The sequence below is a fragment of the Nicotiana sylvestris genome, chromosome 9 (assembly GCF_000393655.2).
Source record: "Nicotiana sylvestris chromosome 9, ASM39365v2, whole genome shotgun sequence".
NCBI lineage: Eukaryota > Viridiplantae > Streptophyta > Magnoliopsida > Solanales > Solanaceae > Nicotiana > Nicotiana sylvestris.
In genome coordinates, this window is record NC_091065.1 from 116,819,791 (window position 1) to 116,843,990 (window position 24,200).

A 24,200-nucleotide genomic window follows, 5' to 3' on the forward strand; every position below is an offset into this window, starting at 1 on the left:
CACCTCAACTAACCCTGCTGAATCATCTATCTCAATAGGTATTGGCACTAGTGTCTCAATAGGTCTGCTTTCACGTGCAATTTCTTGCTCCAGATCTAGGTCTTTACCATTTCGGAGACTCACTACCATAAGTTGTTTCGGGCCCTGGTCTTTTAGATTGATTTGTGTGTCTGCAGGTAACGTCCCTTGGGTATGATTATTTAAAGCCATCGAAATCTATCCTAAATGGATCTCAATATTCTTTATTGCTAATTCATATGAGTCTATTCTTTCAGTTATTTTTCCAGTAGACCCAATCAATTGTTGAATCATTCCCTCAAGTTTAGCAAACCTATCTTCGTGTCTCATAGTCTGTTGTTGAGGTTGTTGATAAGCATGTGGCTGATTTTACTGGTTGTAACTATGTTGTCTTTGGTAAGGCACCATTTGACCCCGTAGTTGCATAGCCCCAAAATTGTTGTTATTGTACTGATGTTGAACTGGTGTAATGACCCGACCGGTCATTTTGAGCTTTTGCACTTTGCTCGCCAGTTCTCGGGCATGACTTGCTCCGTGTAATGTATTATGACTTATGTAAATCATTGGTTTTGGTTTTCAAGGTAATCAGAATGAATTTGGGAGAATAGTTCTCAGTTTGAAGCTTGAAATTTGAAAGATTTGACTTGTTTGTATATGATCTCGGATCGGAATTTTTATGATTTGGTTAGCTCTGTTAGGTGATTTGAGACTTAGGAGTGTTATCGGAATGCATTTTGGAAGTTCGTGGAAGGTTTAGGCTTGAATTGGTGAAATTGAGATTTTGGCGTTTTCCGGTTGATAGGTGAGATTTTGATATAGGGGTTGGAATGGAATTCCGGAAGATGCAGTAGCTCCGTTGTGTCATTTGTGATGTGTGTGCAAAATTTCAGGTCATTCGGACGTGGTTTGGTTGGGTTTTTGATCAAAAGCGTAATTCGGAAAATTTTGGAATTCTTAGGCTTGAATTCGATGCAAATTTTGGTGTTTTAATGTTGGTTTGAGCATTCCGAAGGTTGGAACAGGTTTAAATGATGTTATGGGATATGTTTGCATGTTTGGTTGAGGTCCCGAGGGCCTCAGGTGAGTTTCGGGTGGTCAATCGGACCATTTCATGTTGTGAAAAATTGTAGAATTGCTGCTGTTGGTGTTGCAGGTTTTTGACCTTCACGTTCGCGATGCATGTCCCGTGTTCGCGAAGGGTTAAGGTGCGAGGATGTGAAGTTGGCCTTCTCGTTCGTGAGAAGGGTTCCACGATCGCGAAGGTGTGAGGTCTTTGGTCATTCAGGTCGCGTTCTTATAGAGGAAGAAGGATAGTTGGGTCCTCAGTACATTCGTTCTACGTGTTCGCGTAGTTTGGGTCGCGATCGCGAAGTGTTGAGTGTGTTGTGCATCGTGTTCGTGAGAGCCTTCTCGCGTTTGCATAGAAGAGATCCCGGTCAGTGAAGCAGTGTGCTTCGCGAACGTGAGGGCTATGCCACGTTCGCGATGAAGAAATGTCTGGGCAGACAGTTTATATTTTTAAATCGGGGGTGTAAGTCCAATTTCATAAAAACTATTGGAGAGCTCGGGAGAAGGTGGAATTTGAGGAAATTTTTAGCGGAGCTATTGGGGTAAGTATTCTTCACTCATATTTGGTTTAATTCCATGATTTGGTCTTGAATTTCATCATTTAATTTGAGAAATTAGAGTGAAAATTGGGAAAAAATGGAAGAAAAGTCTGAGATTTCTTTTGGGGGATTTGAATGGGAAATTGAGATCGGATTTTGACGAATTTGATATGGGTGGACTCGTGAGTGAACGAGGATTTTATTGATGCAATTTTTATCGGATTCCGAGCCGTGGGCCCTGGGCCGGGTTTGAACAATTTCGTGATTTTTGCTGCAAATTGGATATTTTCGATTGGGCTTTGTTCCCTTAGCATATTTTAATAGTTATGTACTGATTGTGGCTACATTTGGAGCATCCGGAGGTCGATTCGTGAGGGAAAAGGCATTGCGGGCTAAAGTTTGTACCAGATCGAGGTAAGTAATGATTGTAAATGTTGTCATGAGGGTTTGAAACCCCGGATTTCACATCGTTGTGCTACTTTGAGGTGACACACACACTAGATGACGAGCGTGGAGTCGTGCACCATTGGGGATTGTGACTTGGTCCATCTCGTACGACTGTTAAGTCACGTATTTGATTTGAAATCTTATGATATTCCATATTTTAAAGATTGACATCATATTTTGGGTTGTATAGGGCCTTGTGCCGACCTGTTGAGACCTTTAGGGGCATTTTTACTATTTTTCCTCACCCTATTAGTTTTGAAAGCATATCCTCAGTCATGTTTTACCTATTTATTGTTTAAATCTGGTTTTATCACTTTACTTCTTAAAATGTGAAAATTGTTTGGGCTGAGTTCCCTGTTTTACTGATGTTGCGAGTGATCGTGAGGTTGATGACTGAGATAGACCGAGGGTCTGATTGTGAGGTTGATGACTGAGATAGACCGAGGGTCTGGTTGTGAGGTTGATGACTGAGATAGACCGAGGGTCTGGTTGTGAGTGATGACTGAGATAGACCGAGGGTCTTATTGTGAGGTTAATGACTGAGAGAGGTCGAGGGCCTAGTTATGAGGATTTTATATCTATGGATCAGGCAGCACGCCGCAGCAATATATATAAAGATATGTATATGGATCGGGTTGCACGTCGCAGCGAAATGTTGGATCGGGCTACACGCCGCAGCGGTATAGCGCTTGGGCTGTAGGAGCCCCTCCGGTGTCTGCACACCCCTAGTGAGCGCAGTCGACTATATATATGGATCGGGCTACGCGCCACAGTGGTTACTATATGGTACTATTGAGTGTGAGTGCTGAGTGTGAGCACTGACTGATGAGAGATGAGTCTCGAGTGACTGAGAGGCTTGCCCGAGGGGCTGTATACATATATGAGTGATGCTTTGCCCGAGGGGATTGTTTTTTATGTAATTGTTGTTTTCACTCCTCTTTATACTGAGTCTCTGTTGAAAATATTGAACAAATATTTTTAAACAACTTTTATTTAAGCTAGAGTTTTTATGATATATTCGGTATTTAGTCACTGATTTGGCCTTGTTATTTCCACTAAGATTTTTATGTTATGAGTTGTTTATTCCTGTTTTGCCCGAAAGGTTGTTTACGAACTATGTTTTTCCCGAGGGGCCGATTATGGTTTTCATCTCTTGTATTATAAATGGTATTGAACCCCTACTGAAATGTTGGAAGGTATTTTCAAATGATTTTTACCAAAAGCTAGATTTTAAATGAGATGATTGACTCGTATTCTAATTTGAAAGTCTGTTGTGCTTATTGAGTGTATCTTAAATGTGGATTTATTGTTTCCTACTGCTCAGTCTTTATTTACTCTTTATAATTACTGGGTTGGAGTACTCACATTACTCCCTGCACCTCGTGTGCAGATTCAGGTATTTCGGAACCCAGTAGCGGGTGTTGACTGCTCAGAGGCAGAGTCGTCGGAATTAGCAAGGTGGTTGCACGATGTTCATAGCACTGCTTTCCTTCCTCGTTTTTCATTACTGTATTTAGTTCATTTTTAGACTCTTGTTGTATTCAGAGCTTAGTAGATGCTCATGACGAGTGATACCCCGATGTCGGGCTTGTGTAATTATTTCGTACTTTTTAAAAAAAATTATTATGAGATTATTGGTTTATAAATGGTACAAAAATAACTTTTATTGGGAAACGGTTGATTCGGGAGTTGTGTTGGTTGGCCTAGTTTCACTATAGGCACCATCACGATCGGGTCAGTTTTGGGTCATGACAAGTTGGTATCAGAGCCTAGGTTACATAGGTCTCACGAGTCATGAGCAGGTTTAGTAGAGTCTCGCGGATCGGTACGGAGACGTCTGTACTTATCCTCGGGAGGCTGCAGAACCTTTAGGAAAAACTTCATATTCTTGAACTTTTATCGTGCGTCCTTGATTCAGCTTGAAAAGTAACTCTTTGAATTCCCTCCACGTGTTCGTATGCGCGCATGAGCTCTCCGTATCAGATGTGCATTGATGGCTTGTGATTCCCTGATCGAGGGGCGAGATGTGATCTTCTATGTGTTAATGTTGGGCCAGTCTGGAGGACTTGAGGCCGGATTTTTGCCTATAGCTTGAGCACCGAGGTGCTGATTGTGTGAGCAAGTGTTTTTGAACTTATACGTTCGGTAGTGCCCTATTGGTAGGAGTAATGACTAGATAGCTACGTGATGAGTATGTTATGACTGCGAGTTGTATTCATATGATTTGGAAACGACGAGAAGGGTCTACTGGAGGATAGAAGAACTATTAGGTACTTTATTTTCATCTCGATTGGAGGTATAGCCTCGAGTTATGAGTATGTGAAGAATCTTTCATGTGATCTAGTTGGGAGTGAAGTAAATTTTATGTTACGGTATGAGTTCAGACTCAGAAAGATTAAGTGACTGCATAATGTTTATGACGGTGGAAGGTATACAGAAATGTTAGTTTGAGGCAAAGCAGGTGGGGTTATCTCCAGCGGAGTGTTCTGAAGTTGTGTGATCCTTATGTTGTCTGTTAGAAGATCTCATTTACAAGTAAAATTATATGTGTTGGAATTTAAATTTGGGTCGCTTAAGAGAATGGGTTTAAGTGTTATGAAAGTGAATGTGAGATTGCAGAAGATTTAAAGTACCAGATGGTTTGTGTTTCACAAGATTATGAATAATTGAGTTTAAATCTCACTATGGCGTTATGGCAACAATAGAGTATATGTGTTACGAGTTATTGTGTGTGTTTTGGTCTATGGCTTCGAGCCAAGTGGGGGAGTCCACTATTGAATAGTTGATTGGACAGTTATGTGCTATGTTGGTTCCAGTTGAGGCGTGCGGGTGAATCAGTTATGGCTTACGGAGATTGAGACCGAGGATGGCTCGAGTAAAGGAAAATTTTGGCAAAGGTTATGTCATGCTTCATAACTGTATGAGAATCATAGAATGTCTTGAGTTGTTGTTGGTAATGGATGCTCGGTGCATAGAACAAGAAGTTGCTTGGTTGTTCTAGGATAAGGTTACACTCTACGGTGTCGGAGTGCTATTAAGGCACGGATGGTTCTGTTCGTTTGATCAAGATAATTGCAGTTTGAATAGAGTGAATGACTCTCGAGAATGGTTCTAATGTGTTTAAGATTTTACATGTAACAATTGGGTATTTTCAAGTTGTATATGTGGCCAGAAACTGAGTTTTCATTGGAAGATGTCAAGACTTGTGGTATTTTCTATATTAATTATGGGATTCTATGTATCAGTATCAGGAAGGTAAAGGTAACAGATTTAGATTCGCAGGAAGTCTCTTCAGAGTAAAGTATTTTGAATGTGGTGCTTTTGGGAATATTTAAGAGATTATTCAGCGGCTTATGAGTCTTAGACGGTGTGGTTTTGTGCTTGGGTCTCGTGTGGTGAGTCTGGGTTGAGGAATTATGGTGTTGTAGCAAGAAGAAGTGTCAAGCTGAAGGTAGATCAGAAGAAAACTCGGATAGATGGGATAGCTAGGTAGTAGGCTGGATCGGTATAGTAGGGATATGCTTAGTTCTTTAGATGCTTATGAGGTAATGAGTATATACAGGTGTTTCGCGACAATGCTCTTGGGTTTTAGTGGCCTGCATAGCTTGGTTGAGTTAGAAGGATTCAGTCCTGACGGTTTAGTTTTGTGCAAATGAAATTCGGAGAGCTCTAGATGGTTTCCACCATAGTCAGAGAGATATATTTTTCCTAATGGCATGAGGAGCATGGGATGTATAGTGATTTACTTCTAGATGGTCAATGGGAAGTTCTTGGCTGGTTGAGTAAGTAGTTGCTTATAGCTCGGAGTGGATTGCGAAGTTCTCATAATTTTCATTTAGGAGGTATAGTATATGCAGTATATTGTGTGGGGTTTAGATTTGCATGTGTAAGGTCACGGTTCAATTTTGAAAGAAAGGTCATAAATTATTAGATAGCATAGGTAGCTTCAGGTGACTAGATAAATGAGATCACTGATTGGTGTGGCTTGATGAGGGTATAACATTTTAAAAAGGGCGATGTGTTTGAGTTACGGATGCTTTATTGGTATTGCGGCACTATCTTGTTTGATCAATGGATGATATTCGAGTTTGCTTGGTGGCTCAGAAGAATTATAGGTATACCTCTCATAAGATGATTTAGTATTAGAGGTGTGTTGTATATTCGAGCGGCGAAATTGGGATCAGATATGGTAATTCATATGCTATATGGACTGAGAGACTGAAAGTTCTCATATACAGGTTAGCTCGTGGTTGTGGACGGCAAAGATGTGGGTAAGTTAGTCAGGTGATAGTATGTGCTATGATTCAGTCATTGTGAACCTTCGGAGGATTATTTATCTGTGTGTATGACTAGAGTTGATGTGTGGTTCATTGGTAGACCTATATGGATGTGTATTCTGCATCGAGACGGATTTGTTGAATTCGAGTTGCTATTGGTGAGGGATGTGTTGATTCGGTTGTTATGGAGCTGTTAGTAATCAGGGGGATCTATGAGTTATCTTCCGTGTTGCGAGACGTTAGGATTTGTTGGTTATAGGCACATGTGGTGCGGTGTTATTGGGGCCCCTCAGTGGAATTCCAGCGGAAAGAGCATTGGGTATTGCTCGGTGGATGGCGTATCGGTTATGTCCTTTCGATTTGTGTGGTATTATGTAATTGCCTGACGGTGGTTAGGATGATTGCTTTGGTTTTAGACATCATATTGCACACAGTTGTCGATTTTGATCAAAGTAACTTAAGGTGTCTCATGTGGACCAGTGTTTGGATGAGATCGTGCATTGGAGCGAAGCTATGTAGAAGTATGATCCTGCGGGTTAGATTCATATGTTCTGTTTCTACAATGTGTGGCGGGTTCTCCGCCTTATGTTTTGGTGGTACTAGTGAGCTTGCGGTACAACTCTTTCATTTGAGTCATTTTCATGATTTGAGTAAGTTCGGATTGTGGCTTATTGGTGCATGGATTGCACAAGTCGTGGCTTTAGTCTGTATTGATGTGTCAATGTCACAAGAGTAGTTGTGTTGGATTAGATGAGATCGTCGGGATCTTTAATGACTGCAAACGGATTTGATTTCAGCATGTTGGAAAGATATCATCGAGGTTCGGTGCAAAAATTTGCTATGGTCTTTGCCAAAAGAGAAGTGGCTTCATGATGGTTGATCTGCGAAAATGGTTATGGCTTACTGCGTGTTTCATTTATCATTGATAGTATATGAAAGTGTTGGAATGAGACTTTAGTTGATAAGAGGTTTCCTATCGATATTCGATTGTTGTGTGCAGCTATTGTGATTAGAAGTTATCGCTGCAAGCGTTTGAGTTATGTGGTATATCATGTAATTGCACCGAGGTTGTGGGTATGGGTTATTAAAACTTGCTCAGGCTTAGTCAGAGTATAGATGTGATATTTTGATCTTGTGGATGATTTCAGAAGTGGAAATGTGGTTCTAAGGTTCATGGGCTAGGTTGGACTGTGAAATTTCAGTTACATTGTGTTATCGGACCTATACGAGATAGGTTGACATGGGATCACCCCTGGGTATGTACATGGTAAGGTTATTCAACGATCGGTTGGCTTTTGGAACAACTCTAGGCACGTTCGAGGACGAACGTATGTTTAAGTGGGGGAGGATGTAACGACCCGACCGGTTGTTTTGAGATTCTGCACTTTGCTCGCCAGTTCTCGGGCATGACTTGCTCCGTGTGATGTATTATGACTTATGTAAATCGTTGGTTTTGGTTTTCAGGGTAATCGGAATGAATTTGGGAGAATAATTCTCAATTTGAAGCTTGAAATTTGAAAGGTTTGACCAAGATTTGACTTGTTTGTATATGATCTTGGATCGGAATTTTTATGATTTAGTTAGCTCCGTTAGGTGATTTGAGATATAGGAGCATGATCGGAATGCATTTTGGAAGTCCGTATAAGGTTTAGGCTTGAATTGGCGAAATTGAGATTTTGACGTTTTCCGTTTGATAGGTGAGGTTTCGATATAGGAGTCGGAATGGAAATCCGGAAGTTTCAGTAGCTCCATTGTGTCATTTGTGATGTGTGTGCAAAATTTCAGGTCATTCGGACGTGGTTTGGCTGGTTTTTTTTATCAAAAGCGTAATTCGAAAGATTTTGGAATTCTTAGGCTTGAATTCGATGCAAATTTAGTGTTTTAATGTTGTTTTCAGCGTTCCGAAAGTTGGAACAAATTTGAATGATGTTATGGGATATGTTTTCATGTTTGGTTGAGATCCCGAGGGCCTCGGGTGAGTTTCGGGTGGTCAATCGGACCATTTCATGTTGTGAAAAATTGCAGAGGTCTTTGGTCATCGCGTTCGCGAGGTTCAGGTCGTGTTCGCATAACGGAAGAAGGATAGCTGAGTCCTTAGTACATTTGTTCTACGAGTTCGCGTAGTTTGGGTCGCGATCGCGAAGTGTTGAGGGTCTTGTGCATCGCGTTCGTGAGAGCCTTCTCGCATTCGCATAGAAGATATCCCGGTCAGTAAAGCAGTATGCTTCGCGAACGCGAGGGCTATGCCGCGTTCGCGATGAAGAAATGTCTGGGCAGACAGTTTATATTTTTAAATCGAGGGTTTAAGTCCAATTTCATAAAACCCATTGGAGAGCTCGGGAGAAGGTGGAATTTGAGGAAATTTTTAGCGGAGCTATTGGGGTAAGTATTCTTCACTCATATTTGATTTAGTTCCATGATTTGGTCTTGAATTTCATCATTTAATTTGAGAAATTAGAGTGAAAATTGGGAAAAAATGGAAGAAAAGTTTGAGATTTCATTTGGGGGAAATGAATAGGCAATTGAGATCGGATTTTGACAAATTTGATATGGGTGGACTCGTGAGTGAACGAGGATTTTATTGATGTGATTTTTATCAGATTCCGAGACGTGGGCCCGGGGGGCGAGTTTGAACAATTTCGTGATTTTTTATGCAAATTGGATATTTTCGAGTGGACTTTGTTTCCTTAGCATATTTAATAGTTATGTACTGATTATAGCTTGATTTGGAGAATCTGGAGGTTGATTCGTTAGGGAAAAGGTACCGCGGACTAAAGTTTGGACCGGATCGAGGTAAGTAATGATTGTAAATGCTATCCTGAGGGTTTGAAACCCCGGGCTTACATTGTTGTGCTACTTTGAGGTGAAACACACACTAGATGACGAGCGTGGAGTCGTGCACCGTTGGGGATTGTGACTTGGTCCGTCCCGTACGACTGTTAAGTCGCGTATTTGATTTGAAATCTTATGATATTCCATATTTTAAAGATTGACATTATATTTTGGGTTGTATGCCATGTTTGGGGCCTTGTGCGGACCTGTTGAAACCCTTAGGGGCATTTTTACTATTTTTCCTCACCCTATTAGTTTTGAAAGCATATCCTCAGTCATGTTTTACCTGTTTATTGTTTAAATTTGGTTTTATCACTTTACTTCTTAAAATGTGAAAACTGTTTGGGCTGAGTTCCCTGTTTTACTGATGGTCCGAGTGATCGTGAGGTTGATGACTGAGATAGACCGAGGGTCTGATTGTGAGGTTGATGACTGAGATAGACCAATGGTCTGATTGTGAGGTTGATGACTGAGATAGACCGAGGGTCTGATTGTGAGGTTAATGACTGAGAGAGGCTGAGGATGCCATCACGACTGGGTCGGTTTTAGGTCGTGATAGCTGGTCTATATTGTTGATTCCGCTGACCCCAATTCTGACCACATTGCCTATGTCCCCCGTAGTTGGCCACATAGTTCATATTTTCCTGATATTGCTGGTTATCACCTTCAGCACTCCACGAGCAAACATATGGTTGATTAATGCATGATATACATAAGCCCCCCATTAGTTGCATCAACTATGTGTACCTGCTACTTCTGGCCTGATTCATCAACTTTTTTGGTGAGGATACTCATTTGTGTCATCTAGGTGGCCATATTTACACCTATGGAGTTATTTGGGTCTAAAGCCACTAAGTGAACTACATGAGTGATTGGAGCGTTTCTTGTCGTCCATCCTAAGTTTTGGGCCATCTTCAAGTAGGATCTTGCTTTCTCTGAATGTTTTGCTAAAAAATGCTCCACCTGCTAAAGCATCAACATTGGCCTTCAAGTTATCTGCCAATCCCATGTAGAACCTCTGCCCCAACATTTGCTCCGGAATACCATGATGTGGACACGTAACCAGCATACCGTTAAACCTCTCCCACGTTTCTTGTAATGTCTTTGTTGGTTTCTGTCTGAAGCTCAATATCTCATCAATTTGTTGAGGAGTCTTATTTGGCGGGTAGAATTTGTCCACAAATTGCTTGACTAATTCCTCCCAAGTAGTGATGAAGTTTATGTGGAGAGAATTAAGCAAAGTCTGAGCCGCTCCTATCACTGAGAATGGAAACAAAAACGGCCGTATTGCTTCCGGTGTCACATTATGTTGCCTTTGCGTGGCACAGATTAACAGAAAATTCTTCAAATGATGCTGAGGATCTTCAACATATGACCCTGAGAATAGTCCCTTGTTCTGCAACAAATGTAGCATGTTATTTGTGATTTGGAATGATTCTGCTTGTATCTGAGGGACTGCAATCGCGGTTGCTAGGTTGTCAGCGGTAGGTTGCGCCCAATCAAACAATGTTACTTCTGGTACAAGAGGCACCACCCTCTGATTGTTCGAGTCATTCACGTTGTTGCTATTGTTTAGATTATCGTCTTCCATGTCTGGTTCGATTTGTTCTATTGAGTTCAATTGCGGGTTGCCCTTCTTGTTTGCACGATTCAATGCCTTGAAAACTTTCTTAGAATCTGATAATGCTTCGAACAATTCACCAGTTCTTGAGGAGTTTCTAGGCATGCACCTGTAACACCCAAGACTACAAATGTTAAAATTTTAATGTATTCAGTTTAAATTGAAGAAAATTGACTATACTAAATTTTTTAGCACTTCTTTTAACTGCAATTAATAACACCGTTAATTTTCCGGCAACGACGCCAAAATTTTGATCACGCTCAACTATGCCTTATAAAAAGGACAAAGCGGTCGTTGGAAATATATTTCGGTTAACAAGTCCGGAGTCGAATCCCACAGAGAATTAACCTATCAATCACAACTATTGGACTTACACAAATTCACGTATTCAATCTTCGAAAATATTTGAGTAATAGATTGGATGTTTACTAACTAAATATTATGTAATGACAATGCAATAATTAAGAACTAACTGTGAATGAGTTGTAGACAAGAGTTGGAATGATCTAAGGTTCTGATTTCCCCTATTGTCGGAATCCTTTCCGCTATTTTTGCTATAAATTTTCTCAAGTCTTCTCTATCGATCATGAGCACTCAGACTGTCGTAACTCTCTCCCGAGTAATTACAACAATATACTAGACATATTCTCCCGAATTATGCTAGCTAGCCTTAAATACAACTCACTTAGATCGCACCCAAGGTTTCGTTATCCCTAATCTCACCTTTAAACCCTTCGTATTGATCCCTCATATACGTTAGGAGTGGTGTTATTAAACAACTACCTAAATATGCACTCTCTCCTGAGTAATACATACTAAATATGCACAGTCGATCGAGGGCCCTTCAATCAACAACAATCACAATATAGTTGAATAAATAGAGAAAATACTATGGCAAATCTATATTAACATAACAAGAAAATCATCATCCAATAGGTTCCATCAAAACCCTAGATTAGGAGTTTAGCTATGCATAATTGTTTTCATAATCAACACAATAGAATTCATCATTAATGATAAAAACAAGAGGAAGAAAGATAAAAACTCTATGCCGAATCTTCCGTCTTGCTTCTTGCCTGTTCTTGCCTTCAAAATCCTTCGAAAAACCAAGATACCCTCTTTTTGGGCGAGCTGGGCTTCATATAGGTCAAGGAGAGTCGCCTATGAACTTATAAATTTACCCCCGAAATAAAAATCCTCGGAGAGACGTGCGCGGCCGCGGATCAACCGCGGATGGACCGCACATATTGCCTTTTGTTCTGCCTGACGAGCGCGGCCGGTGCACGGCCGCGGATCGACCGCGCACCTAGAGGATATTTCTGCCTTCATTTTTCTTTCTTCTTTTGCGCGCGCTCACCTCCGATTGGCTTACATTGCTCCATATTAACTCCAAAACACTCTTTAATGTCCCCATATCCCGAAATTGCTCCTACAAAGCATAAAGTTCTTAATTAGAACAAGTTATTATCATTAACATTCATATATCAATAAAGTGCAGCTAAGTTGGAACATAAATGGTAGATAAACTACACAATTATAGCCTACTATCATATATATGAAGGAAATAAACTAACTAAATAAATTTAAATATATTATTTGAGAGAAAATTTTAAATTAGGAGGACAATGGCAGATGTATTTTGTTTTTTCCTAATCAGTTGTCTTTGCCATTTTTTTGTTCTTTAAAATGAGTCTTAGTTAGAAGATACGCAATTGAAATCTAATAAATTTACTTCTTCTTCTTTTGTTTTTAGTTTTATGAGTATGTGTTACTAAAATTCCCGAAAAACATTAGAAAAATGTGCTTAAATGTAATTCACCTAGACTTTGACGCCTCAATTGATAGAGATCCCTGTGAAGTAATGGAAGAGCCAAGGGTTTAAGAGCAACACGAAGAATATATCACCTGTTGCAGTTAGGGGTGAGCGTAAAATCCGAAAAACTGAAAAATGGACCGTATCGAATTAATTTGATATTTCAGTATTGGTTCTTCAATTGTTTCGTACTAATTCAGTATAAATATTTCAAAAGTTTGATATTTCAATATGGTTCTTGGTATTGAGTTTTTGATACTTCGACAAATCGGAATACCGAAGTACCGAACTATTATCAATTCTGGAGTTTGGACTACGTTTTAAGGTCTTGACTTTAATTATTGAAATGAATGTTTGGTTGCTATTAAAATTGTATCGAAATCATACAGACAAGAAATATCGAATCGTACTGAATTACTTAAATATAATATTTAGTATGTATAATTAATGTACCGAATACTAAAGTACCAAACAACAATTCTTAAACATCATACGGAAGTATCAAACGCGGACCCCTAATTCCCGTAGATCGCTTTTACCCGGAAGGAAAATATTCCCTCTTTGTCCCCTTTTCCTAGAACCACTTGGCATTGTCACTCCTAGGGGTGTTCATGGTTCAGTTTGGATCGGTTTTTTCCTAAAAAGAAACCAAACCAAGTAAGTCAGTTTTTCAAATATTAGAACCAAATCAAACCAATTAAGTCGGTTTTTTCTTGATTCGGTTTATGTCGGTTTTGTCGTTTTTTCGGTTATTTGTCGTTTTTTCTTAAATATAAGACATACACTACCAAACACATATTCCGGCGACCATATTTTCAACGTAACACTATCAAATCAATTGCCCTTTGAGAAATCTATTATTTACTAAAATACATTGATAATAATTGAATCAAATAGTGACGAATAATTTAAGGACTCAATTAAAAATATATTTTTTTAACATGAAATGGATTCTTACACTTAACAAAAGAAAACTACCAATCAAACTAGAATATAAAAGTAAAAAACTTTACTAAAAGTGCAAATGATTAACATTCACCATAAAATTTTTGAAACTTTGTATAAAAATATAAGAATTATTACTCCTATATCGTGATAAAACAACAGAGAGATGAGTAGAGTCGTTTTGTCTGTATTAGAGTTGTCAATATGGTAGCCCACCATTTTGATGGGCTTTATAATGGTCAGCTCACCTCAACCCTATGTGGGTTACGGGCCCCATGGGCCGGTCCATCATTTTTAAAAATATAATTTTATATTTTTTCTTTAAGTTTTGACTTAAAAAAAGATACTCAATTATTTAAAGTTAAAAATATCTTATTGGAAAAAATTCGCAAAACTTACTAACTTTTTATATTGTTCAAATATATCATAATAAATACTAAAAAAAGTAAAAGATAGGACTATATTTCATTCACTAAAAGTCAAAACTTAAAACAAACTATTCAAGAGAACATTCATGATGCTTATGAGATATCCAACACATCATCTTCATCAAACACATTTGAATTCGCTTGTGACAAGGTTGTCTTAACATCTTCACTTTCATCTACAATTCATACGCAATATTAATTAGTTAAATATTAAAAAATAATTAAATTTTAATAATTAATAATATTTAAATTCACATAAAAAAATATTACCAGTTTGAGTTCGGGAAAACCTGTGCTGCCAATTTCGAGTAGTAACAAGTGTTTGGACATTTTCATAATAAATGCAACTTCTGTACTTTGTAAGAACACGACACCAATGCTAAATATTGATTCCGATGGTACAATGATAATAGCCTCAGTTAAGCCTCATGGGCCACGGGCTTACTCGGGCCGGGCTTAAAAGCCTTGTTTTTAAATGGGCTCCAAAACTTCTAGCCCAGCCCTGCTAAATCACAGGCTGAGCTGGGCTGGGCTGGGCCAACGGGCCAAACCCATATTGACGGCTCTAGTTTGTATACCTTCCGCCCACTCCTTTATTTTTTACCTTTTTTATTTTACTGTAAGAATTAAGATGCTTCAAATTTTTTATTTAAGTATTTAAATTTTAAAATTTAGTGTGATACTGTCTCTGACAAATTAAATTTTCGAAAATTTACCCTAATATTTTCTTCTACTATTAATAATATAAAATAATAATAATCAAATTAACATAAGAAAAAGTTAAACCTTCACAAAACCTTTATACTTAAGATAATATGAGTTCATTAAATATATTATTTTTATACATCAAATAGAAAAGGAAAATAAACTGGAGAAACATGATGAATTGTCCAGACTCCAGACTATAAGACATTGAGATATTTTTTGACAGTTGGTAAGTAAACATCCAAAAAAATGTACTACTTCATAACAGAATTTTCAATAAGCCTTTATCTCATCTTCATCTTCTCCCGTTTCACTGTCAACCGACAGCCCACAATTGAAAAAGTAAACAACAAAAAAATAAAAAAAATATAAGAAGAGAAGAAATGATGTAAGGAGTAGTTGAAAGATCAGGAAAAACTATAAAGAGAAATGGTGAAATAAAATAAAATGGAAATAATTGAAGATCTGAGTAAAACAAACCAACCCCATTTTCCCATATTTCTTTGTTTTGTATTTGTATTTGTATTTCTTTCTCTCTCTCTAGAGCTGTCGGTGGAGTGATTAGAAGGACAGTCCACAAAAACACACACTCTCTCTCTCTAAAACTCAGCTTCACTCATTCTCACTCACACTTTGGGTAGCAGCTCCTGTGTCGCTTTCGTCTCGTCTAAGTCAAGTAGCCAACTGTACTTTTATAATAATTTGTTTATACACAGACATACTAACAATATCTCCAGCTAATACACACACTCTTATAGACCAATACCCTTTTCTCATATATACTTATATATTTGGGTATTTATTGGCCCCCAAGAACACATATTTTGAAAGACAACCGGACTGTTAGAGAGAGAGATTTGTCGGCATTGCTGCTGATCTTTCACTTTCTTGCTATTTTGGTGGATCTCTCTCTAATCTGATTTGCTTTAGTGGATCGAACGATCTGGGGTTCGATTGATTGATTTAGTTTTTTTCTTCCCGTGGTGGTGATTGTAATAGCTGCCGGATCTTGAGGTACTCTTTTTGGAAATATTGTTGAATTTTCTCTATTCAAATTGATCAAATGAAATTGTTGAAACATTTTGATTTGTGGGTTTTTCAGTAGGATGGGCTAGCTTTGACTAGGGCTTTACTTTAATCAAAATACTTGTGATTGCTCTTCTTGAATTCTCCTTCTAACTGAACAATGAGCTAAATCTATTCTTTTTTCTTTTAATTCATAATTTCTGCTTTTATTTTCTTGGTGATTGAAACAGATCTGATCTGTAATTTGGGTAACTCTAGAAAATCAGATCCTCAGCTTTTGTTCAGTGTCTTCTGTAAGTTGGGCATGTTGGTCGGCAACCTATCTGGCTGAGGCTGTTATCTGATTGCAATTCGATTCAAGTAGAGTAATAATGGATCCAGAAGCTGATGTTAAGGTTAGTTCTTTATTAAAACAAATAAAGACTCTACCTTTACTTTGGTTTTGCACTTTTTGTATTCGGATTGATATGATAATATCACTTCTTGTCATTTTCCAATTTGGGTTTGGTATTTTGGTCAGTTAATTTGTCCGTGGTGTTCCATTACCCTGCGCTCTCTGTCACCATCAGGTTGAAATGTTTGTTGTAATTTGTCAAGAACGAAACTTTAATTTTGTGCTATTTTTCCAATTGACATTCAGAAGGTATTAGAATGTGTAGATCTTTGATTTGAAGCTTAATTTGGTGTTGTTCTACAAATGATAAGTAGAAGTAGTTTGTCTGATCTTGTATAATATTCGGTGAAGCTTGAACGATAATTTTAACAAGCTTATATAAAAACTAGGAAGTCCCTGATTGTGCTGATTTGTTTGCACAGGGAAAGTCCTTGAAGACCTTAGGTGGTCAAGTCTGTCAGATCTGTGGCGATGGTGTTGGCACTACTGTAGGGGGCGATCCATTTGTTGCTTGCGATGTATGTGCCTTCCCTGTTTGTAGGCCATGCTATGAATACGAGAGGAAGGACGGGAATCAATCTTGCCCTCAGTGCAAGACCAGATACAAGAGACATAAAGGTATGAATGATTCCGATTTGAGCAATTAAGTTGAATAGCTAATATATCAGTCAAGATTTGTTGGACAAGAGAAGTAAGACCTTAAGTTTTTGATTCTGGCGCATGATTGTACATGCTGATTGGCAACTTTTTATTTAAGATGGTAAAATGGTTTTGCTAAAATAATGATTTTCTATCAAGAGATTGTGGATGAAGTTAACTTGTTTTCATTCTAAGTGACAGAGGACAAACTAAAAGAGAAAGAAAAAAAGGTTTTGCTCCTTGCTAATCTGCTGAAAGACTTGAATGGCAGTTAATTAGAACAAGTCCTAGACTATTCTGATTTGAGATGTTGATGTGCTGTATAATTTGATTGTTATAGGAAGTCCTGTTAGGTAGAATAAGTCCTAGAATATTCTGATTTGAGATGTTGATGTGCTGTATTATTTGATTTGTTATAGGAAGTCCTGCTATTAGTGGTGAAAGTGTAGAAGATGGTGATGCTGACGATGGTGCTAGTGATCTTCACTACTCTTCTGAAAACCTGAATGAGAAGCAAAAAGCGGCTGACCGTATGTTGAGCTGGCATGCGACTTACGGACGGGGTGAGGAGACTGGTGCTCCAAAGTATGATAAAGAGGTCTCCCACAATCATATTCCTCTGCTTACAAATGGAACAGATGTATGATTCACAGTTGCTAGTTTTTCATGTTACTATCTTCCCCCTTTCCTTGGTTGTCTTGCCTGGTATAAATAATTGAATGAGTGACTGGATCCTTTTTGGCATCTTACCTTTAGGTTTCTGGGGAACTGTCTGCAGCATCACCCGAACGTTATTCAATGGCATCTCCTGGACCTAATGGTGGTGCAAAACACATCCATCCACTCACATATCCAACAGATGCTAACCAATCACGTATGTTCCTGTTTTATTCTACAAGTGCTTACTGAGTTATCTGTTCCTTCTAGATTTTTGAGGCTTTACTTCCAATTATTTTGGCAGCTAACATTAGGGTTGTAGATCCGGTAAGGGAGTTTGGATCCCCTGGACTTGGCAATGTTGCTTGGAAAGAAAGAGTTGACGGCTGGAAGATGAAGCAGGATAAAAATGTTGTGCCACTGACCACTAGCCATCCTCGTTCCGCTCCTCCTTCGGAACGAGGAGTTGGAGATATTGATGCTAGTACTGATATTCTGGTGGATGACTCTTTATTGTGAGTTTTTTTGTCCTTGGGCTGTGTTTATGTATTTCCTTGTTTCTCAGTGATTGTTTTGATAGATCATCTCTGATATTTTCCTATTACAAAGAAAAAGAAGGAGAAGAAAACAAAGCATCTGTGTTCGCGATATGTGCTGAATCAGTGTTGTGATGGAATATTGAAGTGGTTGTTGAAGCATTCGAGTTTCTTGTTGTCTTTGAATATAGCGAATTTCCTCTAATGGTACGTCTTTGTTGGTGCAGGAATGATGAGGCTAGACAACCTCTTTCAAGGAAGGTGTCTATTCCATCGTCTAGGATAAATCCTTACAGGATGGTTATTGTCCTCCGGCTTGTGATTCTCTGTATTTTCTTGCACTATCGAATAACGAATCCAGTGCCGAATGCAATTCCTTTATGGTTGTTATCTGTAATATGTGAGATTTGGTTTGCAATATCCTGGATTTTGGATCAGTTCCCCAAGTGGCTTCCAGTTAACCGTGAGACATATCTTGATAGGCTTGCACTTAGGTTAGAGCTTGTTCTTTTCTCTTCATTTTTTTTTTGGTTTTTTTCCTTTTTTGTTTTTGCTTGTTTCCATTTTTGATCTTTTATACTCAGTTTTAATCATGATGTATGATAGATATGATCGTGAAGGAGAGCCATCGCAATTAGCTGCTGTTGACATATTTGTCAGTACTGTTGATCCTTTAAAGGAGCCGCCACTTGTTACAGCAAATACTGTCCTGTCCATTCTTGCAGTTGACTATCCTGTTGATAAGGTATCTTGTTATGTGTCTGACGATGGTGCTGCCATGTTGACATTTGAAGCCCTATCCGAAACGGCAGAGTTTGCAAGGAAATGGGTTCCTTTCTCTAAAAAGTACGCTATAGAACCACGAGCTCCAGAGTGGTACTTTTCTCAGAAGGTTGATTACTTGAAGGATAAAGTTCAACCATCATTTGTAAAAGACCGAAGGGCGATGAAGGTCAGTTAAAGTTTTTGCACAGCCTTTTTTATTTTCTGATTGTTGTGTGCTCATAATGTTTCTTGGAATCATAATACAGAGGGAGTATGAAGAGTTCAAAATTCGCATCAATGCCCTTGTTGCAAAAGCTCAAAAGGTCCCTGAAGAAGGATGGATAATGCAAGATGGTACACCATGGCCTGGAAATAACACCAGGGATCATCCTGGGATGATTCAGGTAACTTTTAGTTCTTCTTTGTTGGCTGTGCTTTTTAGAACAAACGATATCAGTGTTGCTCAATTAAGCTACACGTGTTTGACATTGGTCTTGCGTACTTCTAATTAGCTTTTCGCTGAAAATTCTTAAATTTGCCAGGGCATTTTCTGTTTCAAGTTCACTCCTTAGCAGGACTGAACTTAGTTCTGGGAATAACTGTATTATCTCTGTTGCTTACAGGTTTTCTTGGGCCAAAGTGGAGGGCTTGACAGTGATGGAAATGAGTTGCCTCGATTAGTATATGTTTCTCGTGAGAAACGTCCAGGCTTCCAACATCACAAAAAGGCTGGTGCCATGAATGCACTGGTAAGTTGTTAAATATTAGTATTTTTTCTTTTCTTTTCGGACAATCTTGATTATAAATGGGACATCTTTTGTCATATAAAATGATCGTGCAGGTTCGAGTGTCAGCAGTTCTTACTAATGGACCTTTTATGCTGAATCTTGATTGTGATCACTACATAAACAACAGCAAGGCATTGCGAGAAGCGATGTGCTTTTTAATGGATCCTAACCTTGGAAAATATGTCTGCTATGTTCAATTCCCTCAGAGATTCGATGGTATTGATAGGAACGATCGATATGCCAACCGTAATACAGTTTTCTTCGATGTAAGTTTGAACTTCAGTCACAGCTACTGACTTATACTCTGTGAGAGGCTAGAATAATATGCAGCTCATGCACTTTTATACTCAGATTAATTCATGTGGATCTTGGTTTGAAATTACTGTTCTTTGTTGAACCAGATTAACTTGAGAGGTTTGGATGGAATTCAAGGCCCAGTGTATGTGGGTACCGGATGTGTCTTTAATAGAACAGCTTTGTATGGTTATGAACCTCCTATTAAGCCAAAGCATAAGAAAGCAGGGTTGTTCTCTTCCTGCTTCGGTGGATCAAGAAAGAAGAGTTCTAAATCAAGTAAAAAGGGCTCTGACAAGAAGAAATCTAGTAAGAATGTTGATCCCACTGTGCCAATATTCAATCTGGAGGATATAGAGGAGGGAGTTGAAGGTATAGTTCAAACTACTAGATTTTTTCACTTCATCCTTATCGATGTTATCTTCGTTTGAGTAGTTCACCAATCCCAGAATGATTATTCTGGTGCTTGTCCTGCTACACCTTGCTGAGCAACTCCCTTTTTTGTAAGTTAATTGGCAAAGCTGTTCCATCGGAAAAATTGCAAGTTTCTAATGTCTCTTCAATCTAGATACCAATAATTTTCAATAGTCACTTCCTTCTCCATCATATAGACTTCATCTACCTTGTAGTTCATTACTTTTGATAACCTCAAATATTGTTCATGTAATTACTTCTGAACTAAAAATAGAAGATAACCTTTATGCTGTTGACTAGCTTGTAGAATATCAATCAACCTATTGTTTGTCAATCCAAAATTGTTTTGGGTGTTGCTATAGGAATTCTTCATATCCATTACTTCGCTTTATTGATTAGCTTGTTGAATATGGTTTTGTAAAATTTGTAACTGCTAATTCATACACATACTGCAAGAAGTATTCTAGGTATGCGTATACTTATGTGTGTTCTGTTGCTTGCCCACACTTCTTTCGTAAAAACAGAAAAATCAAATTGTAGGCATGTAACCTATCTTCTTAAAGAAAATGCTTGTGAAGAATTGAGAATTGATTAGGATGCTAAAATTATAAGCAAGGAATGCAACTCATCCCTGCGTATAGACACCACTTTTGTGTTTTATCCAGTTTGAGGATTAAAGGACTTTTTGTCCTCGTTATGTTCCTGTGCACTCATTATTTACAGGATTATCCTATTTATTTATGCTTGAAGACCCTTAAGTCTATGTTGTGGTTCAATATATTCTTGAAGTGATGCTAACTTCTCACATGCACCGTCTCCTCTCTCTCAATCATGAAATCAGGTGCTGGATTTGATGATGAGAAGTCACTTCTCATGTCACAAATGAGTCTGGAGAAGAGATTTGGGCAATCAGCTGTTTTTGTTGCTTCGACACTCATGGAGAATGGCGGCGTTCCTCAATCTGCTACACCAGAGACCCTTTTGAAAGAGGCTATTCATGTTATCAGTTGTGGTTATGAAGATAAATCAGAATGGGGGAGTGAGGTAATGCTGTGTTCTGGAATTATTTTCCATAAAGTCTAGGATTGGTAGGTTTCCAAGGGGATGATTGAGTGGTTGAGTTATATGAGTAACAACTTGTAGATTCCAAATTCAAATTCTAGCTACAACACTCAATATGAGCTCATCTCCGCATTTGTACTTATGAGCCATAGCAGGTTGCTCGGTGGATTAATCGAGATACACACAAGCTGGACCAAAGACCACCATTAAAAAAATGTTCTAGGATGGGTAGGAAATTATAGATGGATAACTTCGTTGCGAGGGGAAGTGGGAACTTTATTGACCGCACTTGAGATGACTTGTTGCATAGTGTTTGACCTTCTGACAGTAAAGAAACCAAAAAGAGATCCAGTGTTAATGTTTTTAACAAAAATCATACTCCAATTCTTTCAATCTAGTGAAAGGAAAATGGGGGAAAAAAAAACTCGTCTTTCCCCTTTATAAAGAAAAGCTTGTCTATCCCTGCAATGAATATTAACTGCTTGGATAATACGATAAATGGATTACTGGAACTGAAACATGCTGCAACCATGCATAGACCCTTCAAGAAAATGATGAGCTACTTCTAGATCACTAAATTCCCAGATGCATAGGTTTTGTTACGTTATAAACATGTGAATTTCTTTTGTGGTACTAGTTGTAGGCTCTATCTGGACCATGATGGTTGTTACTTCTATGAAAGAAGCGTGTTTGAATACTTAATTTTCTTTGTATATGTGCAGATTGGATGGATCTATGGTTCTGTCACAGAGGATATTCTTACTGGATTTAAGATGCATGCCCGTGGTTGGCGATCTATATACTGCATGCCCAAGAGACCTGCCTTCAAAGGGTCAGCTCCTATCAATCTTTCAGATCGTCTGAACCAAGTGCTTCGATGGGCTTTAGGATCAGTGGAAATTCTTTTCAGTAGGCATTGTCCCATATGGTATGGATACAGTGGAAGGTTGAAGTGGCTGGAGAGATTTGCATATGTCAACACCACCATTTATCCAATCACTTCCATTCCACTACTTATATACTGCATGCTTCCAGCTATCTGTCTACTTACTGGGAAATTCATTATCCCTCAGGTTAGCTTTTGGATCTATAAATTCTTTTCAACTTGAAAAGCATGCTTGTTATATCTTTTCTTCTTTATTCAAGGTAATTTAATACTCATGTTCCATTTATCTGGCACACTTTCTTTTTTCTTTATTTGTTCCAAAAGGATGACGCTTCTCTATATTTAGAAACAATTTAACTTAAAACTTTCCATTTTACCCTTAATGTCATGATTTTATAGCCACAGAAATGTCATGGCATGTAAAGTCTTTCATTCTTTCTTAAACTTTGTGTCCAGACAAACACCTCCACATTCTTATATGATAAGAGGTCAAAACACTTTCACATGAAATGAAATAGACGGAGTAGAGTATTGTATTTGCTAAACCTATGGTTTCCTATTTAATTCGGCTGATGACTGATACTTCTGTTCAAGCAAACTGTCAGTTGGCCTTAAACTGTGTATAGTATCTAAACTTGGAAAAGAATCTGAATACAAACATAACTGCATAGCATTTCATTAAATCACATTTAGCATACGTTTGCCAAGATATTGTTTAACAGGGTTTATGGAATCTTAATTCTTGCTTTGCAGATTAGTAACCTTGCTAGCATCTGGTTTATATCCCTCTTTCTTTCCATTTTCGCAACTGGTATTCTGGAGATGAGATGGAGTGGTGTTGGAATTGATGAATGGTGGAGAAATGAACAGTTTTGGGTCATTGGTGGTGTGTCAGCTCACTTGTTTGCTGTCTTCCAAGGGTTGCTCAAAGTGCTTGCTGGTATTGATACCAACTTTACTGTCACATCCAAGGCATCAGATGAAGATGGTGACTTTGCCGAACTCTACTTGTTCAAGTGGACTACTCTTCTTATACCCCCTACTACTCTCCTCATTGTAAACCTGGTAGGAGTTGTGGCCGGCATCTCATACGCTGTTAACAGTGGTTACCAATCATGGGGTCCACTCTTTGGTAAATTATTCTTTGCTTTCTGGGTGATTGTTCACCTTTACCCCTTCCTCAAAGGTCTCATGGGTCGTCAGAACCGGACACCCACTATTGTGGTCGTATGGTCTATTCTTCTGGCCTCCATTTTCTCTTTGTTATGGGTGCGGATTGATCCCTTCACCACAAGAGTTACTGGACCAGATGTTCAGGAGTGTGGTATCAATTGCTAGAAAAAAAACTTCCAAGTTTGCATGCAAAGCAAAGAACTAGCCTGAAGGTCATTGAAGTACGATTTACTCAACAATGCAAGCAAACAAACTCAGATGCTCTCTAGCTGCATAATCTATCATCGTTTTCATCCGAACTTGGGTGTGTACCTGTTTTTTGTCCATGTTAAGTTTACTGTATTTGTGCAGAATTTAGCCATGTAAAAGTTCCTTGTCGGTCCAAGATCAAACAACAAACACCAAGATCAAAATTTGCTCTGTTTTAGGTTTCATTCCCAGATAGAAACTCTGCTTGATGTATACGTATTTTATATTGCCTCATATTGGTGGATGCAATGTTGTAACTTATAGTGCCCTTAATGCTCTAGTGTATTTATTTATTCATTCAAATTTTGTTGCAATGTCAGGACTTCAAAGATTATTACTTATATGGTAAAAATAGTTTGTTTTCCTTTTCTGAACTCTCTTTCAGCGTTGAGTATCTTGTTTTAACTATGGTAGTAATTTCTTTATCCAATCCGAAAATTATCTTGACAGAGATCAGAAAACTTTTGAATTCCAAATACGAGGATACAATATTAGCCACATTTATATTCGTTTAATTTTTAAAACAACGTCAAATTTCTTATATTGCGCATTTTTTTCTCTTTTCGGATCTTATATATCTCCTAAATGACAGTGTTCTCCGTAAAACGACTTAAGTTAAAAGGG

The 24,200-nt window shown here is 38.4% G+C and overlaps 1 protein-coding gene across 1 annotated transcript; it reads left to right on the top strand.

The window, feature by feature from the left end:
* Positions 1 to 15,515: 15,515 nt before the first annotated feature.
* LOC104245471 (cellulose synthase A catalytic subunit 3 [UDP-forming]) lies at positions 15,516 to 23,946 on the top strand. Its single transcript, XM_009801079.2, has 15 exons — positions 15,516 to 15,707; positions 15,950 to 16,114; positions 16,536 to 16,731; positions 17,172 to 17,392; positions 17,509 to 17,626; positions 17,714 to 17,924; positions 18,173 to 18,439; positions 18,552 to 18,897; positions 18,977 to 19,114; positions 19,334 to 19,459; positions 19,552 to 19,764; positions 19,900 to 20,164; positions 21,048 to 21,250; positions 21,991 to 22,341; positions 22,908 to 23,946. The coding sequence occupies exons 2-15, from the start codon at positions 16,091 to 16,093 to the stop codon at positions 23,490 to 23,492; spliced, it is 3,264 nt and encodes a 1,087-aa protein (XP_009799381.1). The 5' UTR covers positions 15,516 to 15,707; positions 15,950 to 16,090; the 3' UTR covers positions 23,493 to 23,946.
* The last annotated feature ends 254 nt before the right edge of the window (positions 23,947 to 24,200 follow it).

Coding starts and splice junctions, on each gene's coding strand:
- LOC104245471 (XM_009801079.2), top strand. CDS start 16,091: ATGGATCCAGAAGCTGATGTTAAG. Junction 16,732..17,171: donor CAGATACAAGAGACATAAAG/GTATGAATGATT, acceptor GATTTGTTATAG/GAAGTCCTGCTATTAGTGGT. Junction 21,251..21,990: donor AATCAGAATGGGGGAGTGAG/GTAATGCTGTGT, acceptor GTATATGTGCAG/ATTGGATGGATCTATGGTTC.